The sequence below is a fragment of the Euprymna scolopes genome, chromosome 3 (genome assembly GCF_053919585.1).
Source record: "Euprymna scolopes isolate OS-2025 chromosome 3, ASM5391958v1, whole genome shotgun sequence".
Classification (NCBI taxonomy): domain Eukaryota; kingdom Metazoa; phylum Mollusca; class Cephalopoda; order Sepiida; family Sepiolidae; genus Euprymna; species Euprymna scolopes.
Genome location: NC_136484.1, coordinates 91,134,959 through 91,151,316, shown reverse-complemented (window position 1 = coordinate 91,151,316; position 16,358 = coordinate 91,134,959). Strand labels below are relative to the sequence as shown.

Genomic DNA, 16,358 nt, shown 5'->3' with positions numbered 1-16,358 from the left:
ATGAAATTACTATTTTAAAAACTAGCACGGTAACGTAAGTGCATGAGCACCACTTTATTGTACATATTTCATTTCCAAAGGACCGTTTGAATAAATTCACAATGATTTAAATAATAATATAAAAATAAGTACTAAAAAATAATGAACTTTTAGTCATGGTAACATTTAGTTATTTATTTTTAAGAAATCATTACACAACAATTTATAATTAAATCATTGTGAATTTATTCTAACCATCCTTAGGAAATGAAAAATGCAAAATAAAATAGTGCTTATGCACTTATGTTACCATGCTATTTTTGAAAATAGTATTTTCAAGTTTTACAATATCTTTGTTTTTTTGTTTTTTTGTTAAGTGTGTCTAAAGTAAATAAAAAGTGTGTTCGAATGAAAACAAAAACAGATATCTCTCTGTCATTACCGTGCTTGAAAACATGTAAATGGATTCACAATTAAGGCAATCATAAATGTAACTTATGTGTTAGGAAAAAGATTTTTTCTTTTTTTAGAAATAATGACAACACTTTAAATTTCAATCATTGTGAATTTGGTACTTGTGCACAATTTGAACCAGACGTAATTCAGCGTCCGATCAGCTTTGCTCAGAACATGACGTCATGTGCTCCGGTTTGATTGTAATGTGCCATAAGATATCGATCAGCCAATCAGTGCACTGCAAAGTAGCAGACGAACTTAAGGAAATAAAAATCATTAAATTCATTAAGCAGCCCTTTCCTAAAAACTGTAAATTTTATTTATTTATTTCTTCTGTAAAAATTATTATGTTTACATGTTTCCTTCAATGTTTTTTTTTTTTTTTAAGCAGCGTTTGTTACACTTTCATAATTGGCAGAGCTTGGCGGTTAACATCCAAGCAATGCTGATCGGATGTCAAATTACGCCTGGTTCAAATTATGCACAAGTACCTGAATCTATTAAACCAGTCCTTAGGAAATGAAATATGTAAAATAAAGTGGTGCGTACTGCATTATTTTTGTAAATATTATTTTCAAATTAACTTCAAGTTTTACAATATCTTTTGTTTTTTTATTAAATTGTTAGGTGTGTCTGAAGTAAATAAAAAGTGTGTTCGAATAAAGATAAAACAGATGTCTCTCTTTCTCTTGATCATTACTGTGCTTGAAAAGGTGTTAATGGATTCACAATTAAGCTAACAATAAATGTAACTTATGTGTTAGGAAAAAGATATATTTTTTGTTTTTGTTTTTTAGTGTTATTGTATATTTTGTAGAAATAATTACACACCACTTTAAATATCAATCATTGTGGATCTCTTCAAACGGTCCTTAGGAAATTAAATATGTAAACTAAAGTGGTGCATACCGTGCTATTTTTGTAAATAGTAACTTCAAGTTATTATCATGGTTTACAATATCTTTGTTTTTTTATGTCATTGTTAGGTGTGTCTATAGCAAATAAAAATTGTGTTTGAATTAAAACCAAAACAGATATAAGTGTTTCTCACTGTCTATCTCTCTCAGTTCGTACCATGTTAGAAAATGTGTTAATGCATTCTGAATTAAGCCAACGATAAATGTAACTTACATGTTAGGAAAAATATTTTTTTTTTTTTCGGAATGTAATATTTTCACAAATAAAAAATAAACTGTAAGAGTTTTTCAGTGGGGAAAATGTCCTGTAATATATGTAAATAAAACATAAGAATATTGTGTATGTACAATGCATCATAATTTAGTTTTGAATTGTTCGTTTAAAGGCTGAATAACTGAATGTTGGAATTGTAGAATGAATACCTCTCATCCAATCAGCGGCGCCGGATATTTAAAAGAGAGAAATCATTATTTGTGTTGGACATAGGGGTAAGAATATGCATTTGTGTAAGAAATCTGTAGTCATTTAATAACGGCTAACATGCAGGAAAGTAAGAAAAAGTATAAATGCACTCAGTGTAGAATGGTGTTATAAGAGTACTCGGTATAGAGAGGGTGAAATTTTAGCTATTTCCTTTGTAGGTTAGGATGATGATAGTCATGGCGCTCCTCGGAATAAAAGTAATGTTTTAATATTACGAAAAAATGTGTATGTAATAGTGTTCTATAGCTAGATAATGTAATGGCTAATGACGTAAACATAATAATTTTGTATGTGGCATCTATTGTTGTCAATCTATGACAGTTTCGTTCAAAAGGAAAAAATTGTGTCTACTTTATTATATACAAGAAGATATTGGATCATTACTTATCAAGGCCAAGAACCAGGATAATGATTAATGTGACATGCGGATTGTGAACCAAAAAATGAGAAATGCTATTAAGGTATTAACATTGATCAATAATATGAATTGCAGTTGATTAGTTCTGGGTCAATTTATGACAAGAATTTATTGACATTAGATTTGAGCACAACCAAGTTGTATCCTGCAGTAGTGTGTTTCACATACTGAAAGTTGTTGCAAAGAAGATCTGTCCATGAAAATTCCACCTGATGTTAAACATATGGATTGTGAATGTTTTACAAGAAGGAGCCTGAAATTGGAGATCAGTCAAGGATTTTCCATGGAAATAATGATACAGTAGAGAGAGAGAAGAGATTGCCCTCCCTCCACTAAATTTCGAATTGAATTTTGTACACTCTCGTGGTAGGAAAGAGTGCTTGGTGTGGTACCTCCCCACATGTGGGAATAGAAACCCAAGTAGAACTTGAACAAAGCATACAGAGTTTGCACTAATAAACACTTAACATGAAGGAAATGCTACAATCCTCTCCTTATCTGAAAATTACTAATTTTTTTAGGACAATCATCATTTTCTTTAAAACGGATTGGCATCCCAATTCATCAGACAACATCACTCCCACCTTTATGTGGTTAAATAGTCAAGAGTCAACTATTCTACACTTTCCAAGTAATAATTTGCAGGATTATATTTGATGCACTGCTGTCAAAACTCACTACTCCCAAACTCATAACTCAGCTATCAAAACTTGCTGCTCCAACATCCAAGTCCAAACTGCCCAAGTCACTGAAAAATCAGCCGTTTTATTCAAAACTGGAAACATTTCATTTCAGGTGAAAAATAGCAAACATAAAGAGAAGTAACAGCCATTTCTTTTCTTTTTACCTGCCAACAACATTGCAGGCTGCATAAAACAGGTTTGTACCAATAAAAAACGGGAAAAACAATCATACAAGGAGAAAAGTTTATGAAGAAAAGAATGAGTGTTCTCAGTGTTTCTGTCCCTATTTGCCACCCTGAGAGCATAGAGTTGAGAGAGAAAGTTGGTTTTTAATGGAGAAAATTGAGCTCCCCAAATAGGGTAAGTCTGGATTGAGACAAAAATATCCTCAGTTTAGAAGGGTTTTTTCTTCATTGACTGAGGACAGAAAAGATCAAATTTAGTAGCAGAACAGATATTTAACTTTGCTCCTTGTCAATATTTTTTAGGAAGAGAAAAAAAATTTCCTTAATATTTCCTAATATTTAACTTTTAAATAATTGTTAGATTTCATTACCGAATATGTGGTGAGAAAAATTACTAAGATGCTTGTAAATTACCCCCACACACGCACAAAAAAAAAAAAAAAAAAATCAAAAAAAAAAAAAATCAACAAAATCGATTATTTTATTTCTAAAAAAAAAAAAAAAAAAAAAGTTATGTACAATGAGCGAATAAATGAATGAAAAGTTGTTGCATTTTTTAACTTGAAATAGTCTGTACAAAGGGAGATAAATGGAATGATGAAAGGGAGACTACTTCGTCCAACTGACTTTGGGAATATCAAAATGTTCTGTCAGTGTATCAAGATGACTGTTAAAATCCTGTAAAAGAAAAAAAAAAAAAAAATCACATAAAAGTTTCTATATTTGTTGCCGACAACCTCGGTATATATCAATATCTATTGTGATAGGTATACCCAATAAACGAAAAAAAAAGCGTGGTTCTTCTTCGTAATTCACCAGATATTAAATACAAAAATAAAGAAAAATCTACATGTATGCATCTGTGACGAAAACAATATATTCCAAAAATCATATCAATTGATCAAGTAGTTTTATTTTTATAAAGAAAATGATTTTTAAACGATTAATAGGAACTTGAAAGCACTGTAACAAATCTTGCGAGTGTGAATTTTTTTTTTTTAAATTGCAAGGCAGTCTCTTCTGTTACTCATAAAATTCGATTTTCTTTTTTCAGAAATAAAACTTATTGATCAATTTACACGATTTTTAAAATATATTTTCGTTTTGTCAATGGTATGTCATACAGATTTTTATTTTCATTTTTTTTTTTTATAAAAGGGAAATTCTAGACAAGAACCAAATCTTTTATACTTTTTGACTTTTATTAAAAAAAAAAAAAAGTTCCCAAATTTATGTATAAAAAAGATCAGATTTATGTTAAAGTACATTTGATTTTGTTTTTATATTTTTTAAGCTGTTTCAAAGTTAAAAATTCCTATCGATTTCATTATTTAATAAATATAAAAAAATTATTAAATAATGAAATCGATAGGAATTTTTAACTTCATATTTTTAACCTTGAGCAATGCACAAACAAAAACTGATTTTGTCTTAAATCCGCAACAAACATTTAAATAAAAGTGCAGCTTTCATTACTTCATATACTGATCAGTTTATTAACTTTGGTCCAGTGGCTTATTTTAACTGGATTTTTTTCAAAGAAGTTCCTGTGATCCCCCACTTTTTAGCATAGACAATAATTGGGCATACCTATATGATAATGACAACAGTTTGAAAATTTCCAAATATTTTAATTACAACATCACACCTTAAATGATGACAAATATTAAAAGTAAATATTACAAAATGTACATCGAAAATTCATAAATTTAATCAAGTGAAAAATTCATTTAAACATTTTTATAAAAAGTTTAAAAATTATTTCAAACTCTAAGCCTCAAAGTTTCATAAAATTAAAAATATTGAAGTTAATGCGTTTAACAATTTTTATAAGAGGGATAATGTTATGATGTTCTATTTGAATTTCTGTAAAAATTCACAATAGTTAAGAGTCAAGAAATTGTAAGAAAAAAAACAACAAAAAACGACTTGTATCAAATGCATTAGAAACTGTGTACTTATATTGAAACTGTTTTTAAATAAATTAAAAAAAAATTTTTTTTTTGAACTTTAAATTATTTTGTTCAATGCTGTCTTTACAAGACGCAAGAAAAAAAGTATCCATTTGTCTCTAAACTGTTATTGGGGATTTATTTTTTCAAAGAAAAAAAAAATCAATAAAATAAAAAAAAATGATAATCTACCACTAATCCTAATTTTGAGTGGCATCCTCACTCTGAACTTAGTGTTAATAGTAAAAAAAAACAAATTTCCAAAAAGGTAGTTTACTTCATCAATAGATAATTGACAAACTTTTTTTTTCTTGTGTGTCAAAGATTACTTTGAATGAATGAAAAATATATATATATTAAAAACACGATTTCAGCATTTTATTTGTAAATAAATCATTTTTTTGTTTACGATTTTGCGACTGTTAACTACTTTGCAATTTTACCTAGATTTCAAATAACATTTTCAAATATAAACAATGGAAAGGAAGAAGAAAAAAAAGCAAAACAATGTCATACCATGATACGTTCTTTGTGGGACATGCTGGCTCGTTCCATGATTTGTTCTTCCAACTGTAAGAAAGAAGAGAACAATCAAGTAAAGGTAAAGTTAATTTTCCCTGTATTAAACAAAAAAATAAATGCTCGATAAATAAAATGGAGCACTGTTGCCACATCTGGGGAGGTGCCGCTAAATGCATTCTTCCTTGCAAAGACAAAGTATAAAATCGACTTCAAAATCTAGTAAGAAACACTTTCTTCTGTCATTAATCTTTCTCTAGTGTTATTTCCGAAGAAAGTGCTAGATCAAGCTTCAATCTCTGGTTTATTCAGATAAGACATCCATAGCAAGAACTCATTTTCTTATCACAACTGAAAAAAAGTTTCCTTGGTGTAACTAACATCAAACAAAAATTCCATAAACATGCATGAACTGCCTTCATTAATCAAATTTTGTAAATTCATCAGCTTTAATCCACAATTCACTTAAACTGATAAGCCATCCATCCCTTTAACTCTTGGACTTGATGAGTGATGAATAATCAGTATAAAAATAATATATACAGCTAATCTAGAAATGTGTTTCCCCACAAAACAATACCTAAATAAATGATAAAATGTATATTGAACTGAACTGAAGTGACATTAACCCTAGGCAGGTTGAACTAGCTTTCTTCAAAGGAGGAAGTTTCATGGGAATGTCAAATTCACAAGCAGTTTCCAGTATATATGGAATATATGATTGCCAATTGATATAATTCAGTCAATATTGTTTAAAAAACGATGCAGATAAGCACCCACACTAAAAGCTTTTATATATAGTAAAAATTTAATTTTAATTTGAAAAACTTATAAAGAGTACGAAGAAAAAAAAAAAATTTATGCCAATGAACAACACTCTCCATTAATGCAATAAATTATGTTTAAATTTACTTTTTTTTGTGTTAATTTTATTCAAAACTAGTAATGTCCTGAAAAGGCATTCCAAATGTCAACAACCATTTATTGAGCACTTCCTTTTGCCCGTAGAGCATTAAGGAAGAAACCACTTAAAATACAGGTGACCACTTATAATCCACTTGTTCTAATTTGATGTCATTTGCATTGTCCAGTTTTAAAAACAGTTTTAACCCATCAACTTCCTCTTAGTAACTCCCACATTAACTTCAAGGTTTCATTATAATTTCAGAATAGGTTTAAAAGCATTTAACATATTGGATTCTTAGCTTGCCTTGTGTATTGCATACTGTAGAGAATTAATTGCCTCAAAAACACCCATGTGCCTGTGTGTCCTGTAGGCTCAGCTACTAAATAACAAAAAAAGAAAAAAAGATGGCAATGCAGTTGATTTTATCCTCAATGGCCATGTCACATTCCAAATGCAACCATTACTCACTCACCACTCTTAGCCTACATCTCATTACCATATAGATTATAACTCCTAGTCATTACCTCCAATCACCCCTTTTTTATAGTCTATCAATTTTGTATCTCTATTCCTACTCTAATAGCTTCTTTCCTCGCCTCAAACTGCCTGCCTTTGGAATTCTCTCCCTATTTCCCCAAACTGTACCAACGTGGAAATTTAAATATAATGTGAACAAATATCTTGTTACACAACTTCCCACTTTGGATGCCCTTCTATAAATCTGGCCCTGAATTACAGTACCCCCTTATATGTCAGTGGAAATATGCCTTGTTTGGGGTGAACTCAAGTAAAAATAAAGAATTTCTAGATATTTTTTAGTTTTTGTTTTTATAGCATTATGCCTCGTTGTTTTACTGATGTTTTTTATAGCATTATGCCTCGTTGTTTTACTGATGTTTTTTATAGCATTACGCCTCGTTGTTTTACTGATGTTTTTTATAGCATTACGCCTCGTTGTTTTACTGATGTTTTTTATAGCATTATGCCTCATTGTTTTACTGATGTTTTTTATAGCATTATGCCTCATTGTTTTACTGATGTTTTTTTATAGCATTATGCCTCATTGTTTTACTGATGTTTTTTATAGCATTATGCCTCATTGTTTTACTGATGTTTTTTTATAGCATTACACCTCATTGTTTTACTGATGTTTTTTATAGCATTACGCCTCGTTGTTTTACTGATGTTTTTTATAGCATTACGCCTCGTTGTTTTACTGATGTTTTTTATAGCATTACGCCTCGTTGTTTTACTGATGTTTTTTATAGCATTACGCCTCGTTGTTTTACTGATGTTTTTTATAGCATTATGCCTCATTGTTTTACTGATGTTTTTTTATAGCATTATGCCTCATTGTTTTACTGATGTTTTTTATAGCATTACACCTCATTGTTTTACTGATGTTTTTTATAGCATTACGCCTCGTTGTTTTACTGATGTTTTTTATAGCATTACGCCTCGTTGTTTTACTGATATTTTTTATAGCATTACACCTCATTGTTTTACTGATGTTTTTTATAGCATTACACCTCATTGTTTTACTGATGTTTTCTATAGCATTATGCCTCATTGTTTTACTGATGCCAAAATGTAAAAGCTGTTTAGAAACACATTCTCCTTTAACTAAAAACAAAGACTCAAAACAAGAAAACGGTTTTTCATAGCTTACATTTTGTTGTGGTAGAATACCAACATTCTCTTCACATGCTCAGTTTTATATTTATAGTCAACTTCCCATCCCCTGTTGGAGGAAGCAAAAGGTGGAAAATTCACTCACTTTGATCTCAAGTCTAGCTCTCGTTCTTTCTTTATTTTCTCTCAATCAGCAATTGTAATAGATTGGAAAATGGTGAAATATGTTTTTTGATTAATGGCATAAACTGTTTCTTGTTTAGCTGCTTGTGTAAAAATGTATCCATATTATCAGTATTTCAGTCAGAAACAATACTTTTCTTTATAGAATTGTAGCTAAGCATGTTATTATATTACCAATAATATAGTACAACAAATAGAAATTAGATAGAAGTAAAGTTTGATTTGTCAGCTAAAATACTATGTGAGTCTAACTTCAAAAATCCAACTGACTTCATTTTATAGAATAGATTGTATTACACAGCCATAATATTTTAAAAATATTTGGTGACTCAGAAGTCTACAGCAAATAGTGTCCAATAAAAAATTTACATATATTAACCAGTTTTTGCATAAAATCTATGTAAATGCAACAGTAGATGTATGTATGTATATGTGTGAAAATGTTTAACTGCTAAACTCTTAAAGTACTGCTCACATAACACTGAAATTAACAGGAAATAGTAATCATACACCAAGGATGGTTTATAACAAGTAAATCTTTGTTTGGATGAATAATGCATACAGAAATATGTCTGCAAGTTGAAACACAAAATGTTCAGTTCAACTTGCTGACATATTTCTATTACATCTGCACATGCACAAATTCATTCAGAACTTCAATTAATTTTAAATCTATCTATCTGGCAATAGCTCAAATGGTAAGGAATGGGACTGGAGTGCTAAATGTTTTGGTTTGAATTCTAGCTGATGGCACTCAAGTCATTTGTTTTTAACTTTGGAAATCAGTACTATATCAGTATTCAATAAAAAATTGAAATCAGTAATAATAAATACAAAATATGCATGAATTAAAATATATTTAAGTGTATTTTATAGCCAGGTAAGTAATAAATAAAATATTGTTTTAAATTTGTTTTTAGTACTATAAAAATATTAGCAGGCCGCCCAGCATTGCCAGATTTTAAAATATGCATAAATATTATTTTTTCATGAATACAGAAACCGAGACATGTGCAAGCAAGTATTATGTTTTATTTATTTATTATTTTTTTAAACAGTTCATTTCTTGTAAGTAAAAAAAAAAAAATACTCAAACTGAAATCGAAACCAAAATCTAAAGATAGTGAATCAAGTACAATAACTATTAGACCTGATCTTTACAAAGTGTTATTCAAGCCTACTTATTCTCAACATAAAAAAGCTATCCTGTTTCATGGCCATGCATGTGCATTCATGAAATAACTGATAAATAGATAAAAATATGATGACTCCCCCAAAGTACCAATTTTTCAATTCTTAGAAGCCCTTTTTTCCGGATGAAAACAAATTAAAAAGTTTTTCACATGCCTGAATACCCTATATACCAAATTTCAAGTCTGTAAATCAAAAATTTGTTGAGTATATAGGTTGAGATGTGTTCTCACTTTTATACACATGCAGATATTACTTTACATTAATTGATGCATTCTTTTTCTTTTAGAAAAATTAATTTTTTTTATCTAATATTGTTTGCGGTGGACTGAGTCACTTGTTCTTCTGATTCACAAAATATTTATAAACAAATATCCTTCAGGAAGATTCATGAAAAAATACTTTTATCAATGAATTAAATCTGCAAAAAAACAAAATAACCGAAGTCAGAATTATGAGAAATAAATATGGAGATGAGAGAAGAAAAATAAGCACAATGTTTAAAGCAAGGTTGCAAAGTTAGAAAATATCAGGTTCAACTATTGATTTGTAGAATTCTAAAATATCTGACTCTTTAAAGTTATCAATATTCAGTAATATTCAAAATTGGATTAAAACTTCTGACTAAACCTTTGGTTCCTGTCCAGAATTCCCTCTATAAATAATTTTCTTTTTTTTCAGATTGTTTTCTTTTGTTACTCATAAAATGTGATTTTATTATTTAAAAATAAAATTATTTGATCGATTTATGTGATTTTTGGAATATGATACTTCTGTTTCATCATGGAGATACATATATAATACAAGATTTTTCTTGATTTGTTTTTCCAATATAGTGGGAATTCTGGACAAGAACTGAGCATTCTTACAAGTAAAACGTTCAACTCTGCAACCCTGGTTTAAAGTTTGCAGAAATTTATCTTTACTTGGTATAAAGAAAATGTCAGGACTAACCAAGGGAAATAAGATGATAAAATGAATGATGACAAGTGCATTCTTTTTTTTTAAACCAACAAAAAATTTTTAAACACGCAGTGTCTTAAATAAGTTTCCATAGACTCTTGAAAATTCAGTATGTTACTGGTTATACATCTTAAGAGATGATTGACCAATTTTTATATTAGGTTCAAATGAACTGCTACAGCAGGAATTGGAATACACCCTATTTTACACCCTGATTGTCACAACTGGTGAATTTAAAAAATGCAATCTGAATGTGAAGAAACTTTAGAAGAATTATATGCAATAAAATTCTGTTTTAAACTTGAAAAAAAAAAAAAAATGCCATAGAAACATATGGAATGCTTAAGATTGCTTTTGGACCATGTTGCATGAATTAAGCATCAGTTTTTGAATGGCATAAGAGATTCAAGGAAGGCAGGGATGAAAAGATGTGTGGGAAGAGTAAGGAAGTCAGAACACCAGAGTTGATTGGTCAAATAAAAAAATCTCATGGATAAGGGTCGTTGTGTCTATAGAGACAATAAATACACATGTTGATGTCAGTGTGAGAACTGTACATACAATTATTCATGAGGAACTGAAGATGCAGTAGATTTACGTGAAGTTTGTCCCAAGGATGCTCAGACATGATCACAGATTCTTTGACCAAGATGGACATCAAGACAGTTCTTCACCTTCCCTATAGTTCAGACCTTGCTCCTTTTGACTTCTGATTTTCTGGTTATTCCCTAAACTCGAGGAAAACCTTAAAGGCTGTTGTTATGAGACAATTGAAGAGATGAACGAGGCTGTGATAAGGGTCATTGACACACTCACACAAGAGAACTTCCATGGAGCCTTCCAGAAGTTGTTGGAACGGTACAAGTGCATTGTGACCAGAGGAAATTACTTCAAAGGGAACTAGAGTTTCATGTGTGCACTATCAATAAAAGTACCCATACGAAAAAAGTCTGGAAACTTATTGAAGGTACCTTGTATGTTTTTCCCCTTCTTCATTAGCTCCCAGTTTTGAAATTTTATTTGCAGTCATATGTTTGAGAAACAGGCCAACAAATTTGCTTGGGGGGGGGGGGGGGGGTTGCTTAAGTTTGTGGCATTAAGGTTTTTTAATTGTATTACTGTGGAGGAGGGGTGGGGCTTGTTCTGATTGGCTGAGATGTTGAAGCTGCTGCTTTCATGAAGGCAAGCATTATAATCAGCCTTATTTTGATTCTTCAGACTACTGTTCTTGTCTTCAATGTTATCTTCATGTTTTGATCGATATAACAGATTCTTGCGTAATGGTTAGAGTACTTGGAAAAATTCAATTGCAAAGTGATATTTTTTTGTAAGTGTGGGTGACCGAAAAATACAATTGTGAATTACTTAGGACCTCTATCCAATCATAGCTGATGGAATAAGAGCATGTTTCCTCCGTAAAGTAAATAAAGGGTTCTATTCAAAATTCTTCTCTGCTGTCTAAAAGAATCTACCTAAAGAATATTAAGATTTGAACTAAACGGATAGTCAATTACTTTAGGAATAAAAAGATGTATTAATCCAAAGTGGTTTTGAGTAGTTTTACAAAATAAAAAATTAACTTTTCCGGGGGGGGGGGGGGGGGCAGAACTCGATTAAGCTTCTTAGTTTGTGTAAAGAAATTAACCTTTTTATTTTTTGTTTGTGTAAAAGAAAATATGTTTCACTTTATGTAAAGATTCTTTGAAACAGCTTTCCACTTCTTACAAAAAAAATCATTTTGGAAGAGATATGGAGATAAAAAATATATATACTTGTCTTCCTTTGTAATAAAAAAATATATACTGCTTTTCTCTACATAGCAACCACGTGGTAAAAAAAAAAAATAAATAAATAAAGTATAATAAAATTTACAATTTTTTCCTCTTTACTTTGTGTAAAGGAAAAAAAAATTCACTTTTAATATGTAATACACCTTGTTTGTTTGTTTTTTTATCTTTGTGCATTGTTATCTGATTTTATATCATTTGCTATATAATGTTAGGTATGTTTATATGTACATAATTCACTCCTAAATTAATTAACCGATCATTATGAATTTTGGAACACAGCTGCTAGGCATAAGGGGTTGTAATGTAGGTTATATTTAGTTTGATACAAAGGGAATAAAAAAGAGGTAGAAACTTTGTTAAAATTCAGATACCTCTGATTTTTGGGAAATTTTAATAATGGGTATTAGACATCAATTAACAGATGCTTCTCATATTTCAGTTTCTTCGAGGTATTTTAAAGAGCTTTTAGGGGGAACAACTTCCCATTTGAAAATTCAAATATTTCAGATTTGAAAAAATTAGATGCATAGTTATTAAACACTGATTAAGATTCTCTGAATTTTAATTTCTTAAGATCCCTTACATTTTAGACATTTTCTAGAATCAAAATTATGTAATGGATTTTAACCTGAATTGGAATAAGGAATCTAGACATGAGGTTTAGTAGCATTATATCTTTGCAAGGGAACATACAAGTGATAGAAAACTGTTCTGCAATTAATTTTGCTCATCCCAGGATAGATATTCCTTTAGTGTGTGTGTGGGTGGGTGTATGTGTGTATAACAAATAAAACAACAACCAAAGAAAAACATTGTTTACCTTCTTTTCTCTGGCTTTTTCAAATGCAATTTCTGCTTTTGTCTTTCGATTAATGACTTTCTTCAAAGTTGGATCTTCAACATTTGTAGCATTGGTAACTTGAGTAATTTCTTTGGAATGTTTCTTTGATTTTTTTCTGAAAATTTAAAACAAATAAAAAATACAATTTGAACGGATTCGTTAAAGCATCAAATTCATTGTTTTTACAGTAAAGAAATAACACGTAAATAAAATTCTAGTTACATCTTATCAGTATGAAAACTTGCTTTGGGGGTTTTAAAAACTATCTCCACAATTAGGAATGAGATTTTATCAGATTCCATACCTCTGTATTAGAAAATTTTCAGGAGTCTGAAGTAATGTTTTCTTCAGTCGATATACTCTCTTCACTTTTGCATATCATAAAGGATAAATTGGTTTATTTTATCAAAATACTTTTATAAACTGTTAGCATATTTGATGTCTGAATGTGGCACAATGATAAGAGCTCTTTTTGGTGAGCTCTGCACATTTAAGAGCCTTCTACCTTTATTTTATTGTACTTATGAGGAGACAAAGTTGTTTTTGTCTCGAAATGTTAGTGCAAATCAGCTTGGCTCAGGTTACAGATGTTTATAAAATCTCAGCCAGGTCAAAGCGATCGGGATAGACAAGTGTAAAAGGTTAAATATACTTGACCGCACCCAAGATTTGGGAAAAAAATAAATAAAAAAAATAAAATAATACTATCTCAGTCTCTTTATTCTTCATATGTATGTATCTCTCTCATTTTTCATCACAAAGAAAAGGATAATGTTGGATTTTAGATGCCATTCGGTCCCCTAGCTCAGCTCAATGTCTGAGTTCTAAGAAAATGTTCTTTAAATATTTAAATAAATTTCTATTTTTATAGGAAAATGTGTCTGCCGCTCATTTCATACAGCGTTCAGTTCCAGCACAGTAGTCCTATCAGTAATGACGCCAACAAAGAACTCAAAGAGAAGACCAGCCAGCAGGCGTCATATCGACCTCTTGCTCTAAAGGGGATGTGTTTATCATTTTATATTTAATACTTGGGGAGCTGATTGCTGTGCCAGAATGTAACAACTATTCCAGAAACAACCCCACAACATGGACACAAGATATTCTCCCCAGTAAATGACATTGTCATAACAAAACTGTTTGATAGATTTAACTTAATATTATGTGCAGTGTAAATATTTTTGTCTTAATTTGCCCAACATGGAGAATGTACTAGCATGATTTAACTGTGTAGCATAAAATATTGCTAGTCAAATCAATCGAATGTTTTTTGTTGTATTTATTTTTCTTTTATAAGCTAAAATATCACTAGTATTCTCCCTCAGACAATGGCGAGAGATATTCTCAGAAAGAAACACTCATCCATACTGAGTTTGCTCTACAATATGGATGTTTTCAGACAAAGGGTGAACATAGAAAAAATTGAGCTGTTGAAATCAGGAATCTTCCTTCTGAAATGCAGCCAATTGTTTTTTTTTTTCTTTTTTTTACAAAGGAGTCACCACTTATCAAGGCCTGGAGGCCACTCAAAGATAAGGGTTAATGAGTATACAGTAGTCAATAGGAAAATATTGTAGCAATCATTAGTAGTGAAAATTTGATGAATTGGATTACTTAAGGGGACGGTTCATCAAGAACTTGTTGACTTGAAGACAATCAGATTGCAATCGGTTGGAAAACAGGAAAACAGAAGAGAGTTCCAAAGGTGTGTAGTTCTAAGAAAGAAGCTTTGTTCATGGAATCTACATTTCAGTTTAAGCACAGATAAAGAGTAGGGGAAATTATTATTAGTGGTTTCAGCTAAACAAGTGTTTTTTGTGAAAGGCCAGGAAGGACCATAGATTGGAGCTCAGACGAGCACTTGCCATGAAAATAAGGATAAAGCAAAGACAGGCTTGTAATGTCTCTTCTGTGGAAAAGAGGTTGTAGGGAAGAGAAAAGGACATCTCCCACTAGGTTACGAAGTCTATTTTGAACTTTTCAAGGCAGGGTAAGGTGCTTCTAGCAGCTCTTGCCCAAATGTGGCAACAGTACTCCATCCTTGGACGTACTTGGTTCTTATACAGGTAGAGAATTGCATCATCAGTGAGATATCTACTGGAGCTGTAAAACGATCCCACCATTTTTTCAGCAGCGTTGGCAACAAATCTGATGTACATGTTCTAGCTCAGATCAGGAGTAAAGGTCAGACAGAGAAACTTGTCAAAACATGGAGCCTCCCCAAGACAAGATTTCAATCGATGCTAGATAGGCAGCAGTTTGTCTTAAATACAGCAGTCTATACATGTGTTCATGTCCTTTGGCATCAATGGAATGAAATTATTAGAGAAACCATCAATCTGGTTTCACTTTTGGGGCGAGAGAAGCGATGTGGTGGCTAATTCTAAACTGGCTTAAAAAAAATGAAACATTATTGGTTCATGTTTATATGATGTTCGCTGATGAAATTGAGTCTGGCTGTCATTCATTTCAACATTGGCAATCAACTGCTGTGCTTGGGACTCAATGACTTTGTTGGAAAAAGACAGCTTCAATGACCTAGAATGAAGTTTAGAAATTAAACACATAATGCATGCATTGTACAAGATTGCCTATTTTTAAGATTGAGAGCAGAGGTGATAATACTTTCCTTTTTTTTTTTTACCATGGAAATTAAATACAGATGCTTTTATTTTTTATGCGGCAAAAAATTAATCATTTTTAATAGACATGTTATCTAACAAATACATAAATCATAATTTTCGATAAACTATATTTTGGTTTTCAAATGGCGCTCGCCCAATTTAAACAATTATGAATATGTCATTTCATTTTCTGTTTTTAATAAAAAAAATGTTTCATGAAAAACTCTCCCGTTTTCATTAATTAAATTGAAACATTTCCAATTAAACAATTATGGATATATGTTCTCTTTCACTTCTTTATTTACTTTTTTTCATAGTTCTTTACAGAAGGTTATCTAGTTTAATTTTTTTTGTTATTTATTTCTAACTTCGCCCATAGTTTAAAATACTGATTTCTCCCTTGCATTTTAACAGCAGGTGCGTAAAATAAAATGGCATCTCCAGTTTCGGCAATAAAGTGTAGTAGTACTTTTTTCTTTTAAAAATTTACATTTCATTAAAATATTCTGCGAATGAAGCAATTAAACATTTCTTTTGGAACTTTGCACAACAAAAACAAAAACAAAAAAATGCAAAAAATTTATTAAAAAAGGAAAAAAGTTTAACTTTTGTTTTTTTTTACTCCTTTGAACCC

General features: G+C 30.5%; 1 protein-coding gene across 1 annotated transcript in view; it reads right to left on the bottom strand.

Annotated features, from left to right (window-relative positions):
* Window positions 1-3,585: 3,585 nt before the first annotated feature.
* LOC145257455 (protein FAM32A-like) overlaps window positions 3,586-16,358 on the bottom strand; it is a 38,472-nt gene continuing 25,699 nt past the window's right edge. The window contains exons 2-4 of the mRNA XM_080115663.1: window positions 13,080-13,215; window positions 5,591-5,644; window positions 3,586-3,800 (exon numbers count right to left, since the gene is read on the bottom strand). Of these exons, the coding sequence (XP_079971789.1) occupies window positions 3,732-3,800; window positions 5,591-5,644; window positions 13,080-13,215 (259 nt within the window). The 3' untranslated portion in view covers window positions 3,586-3,731. The remainder of the gene's footprint in view (window positions 3,801-5,590; window positions 5,645-13,079; window positions 13,216-16,358) is intronic.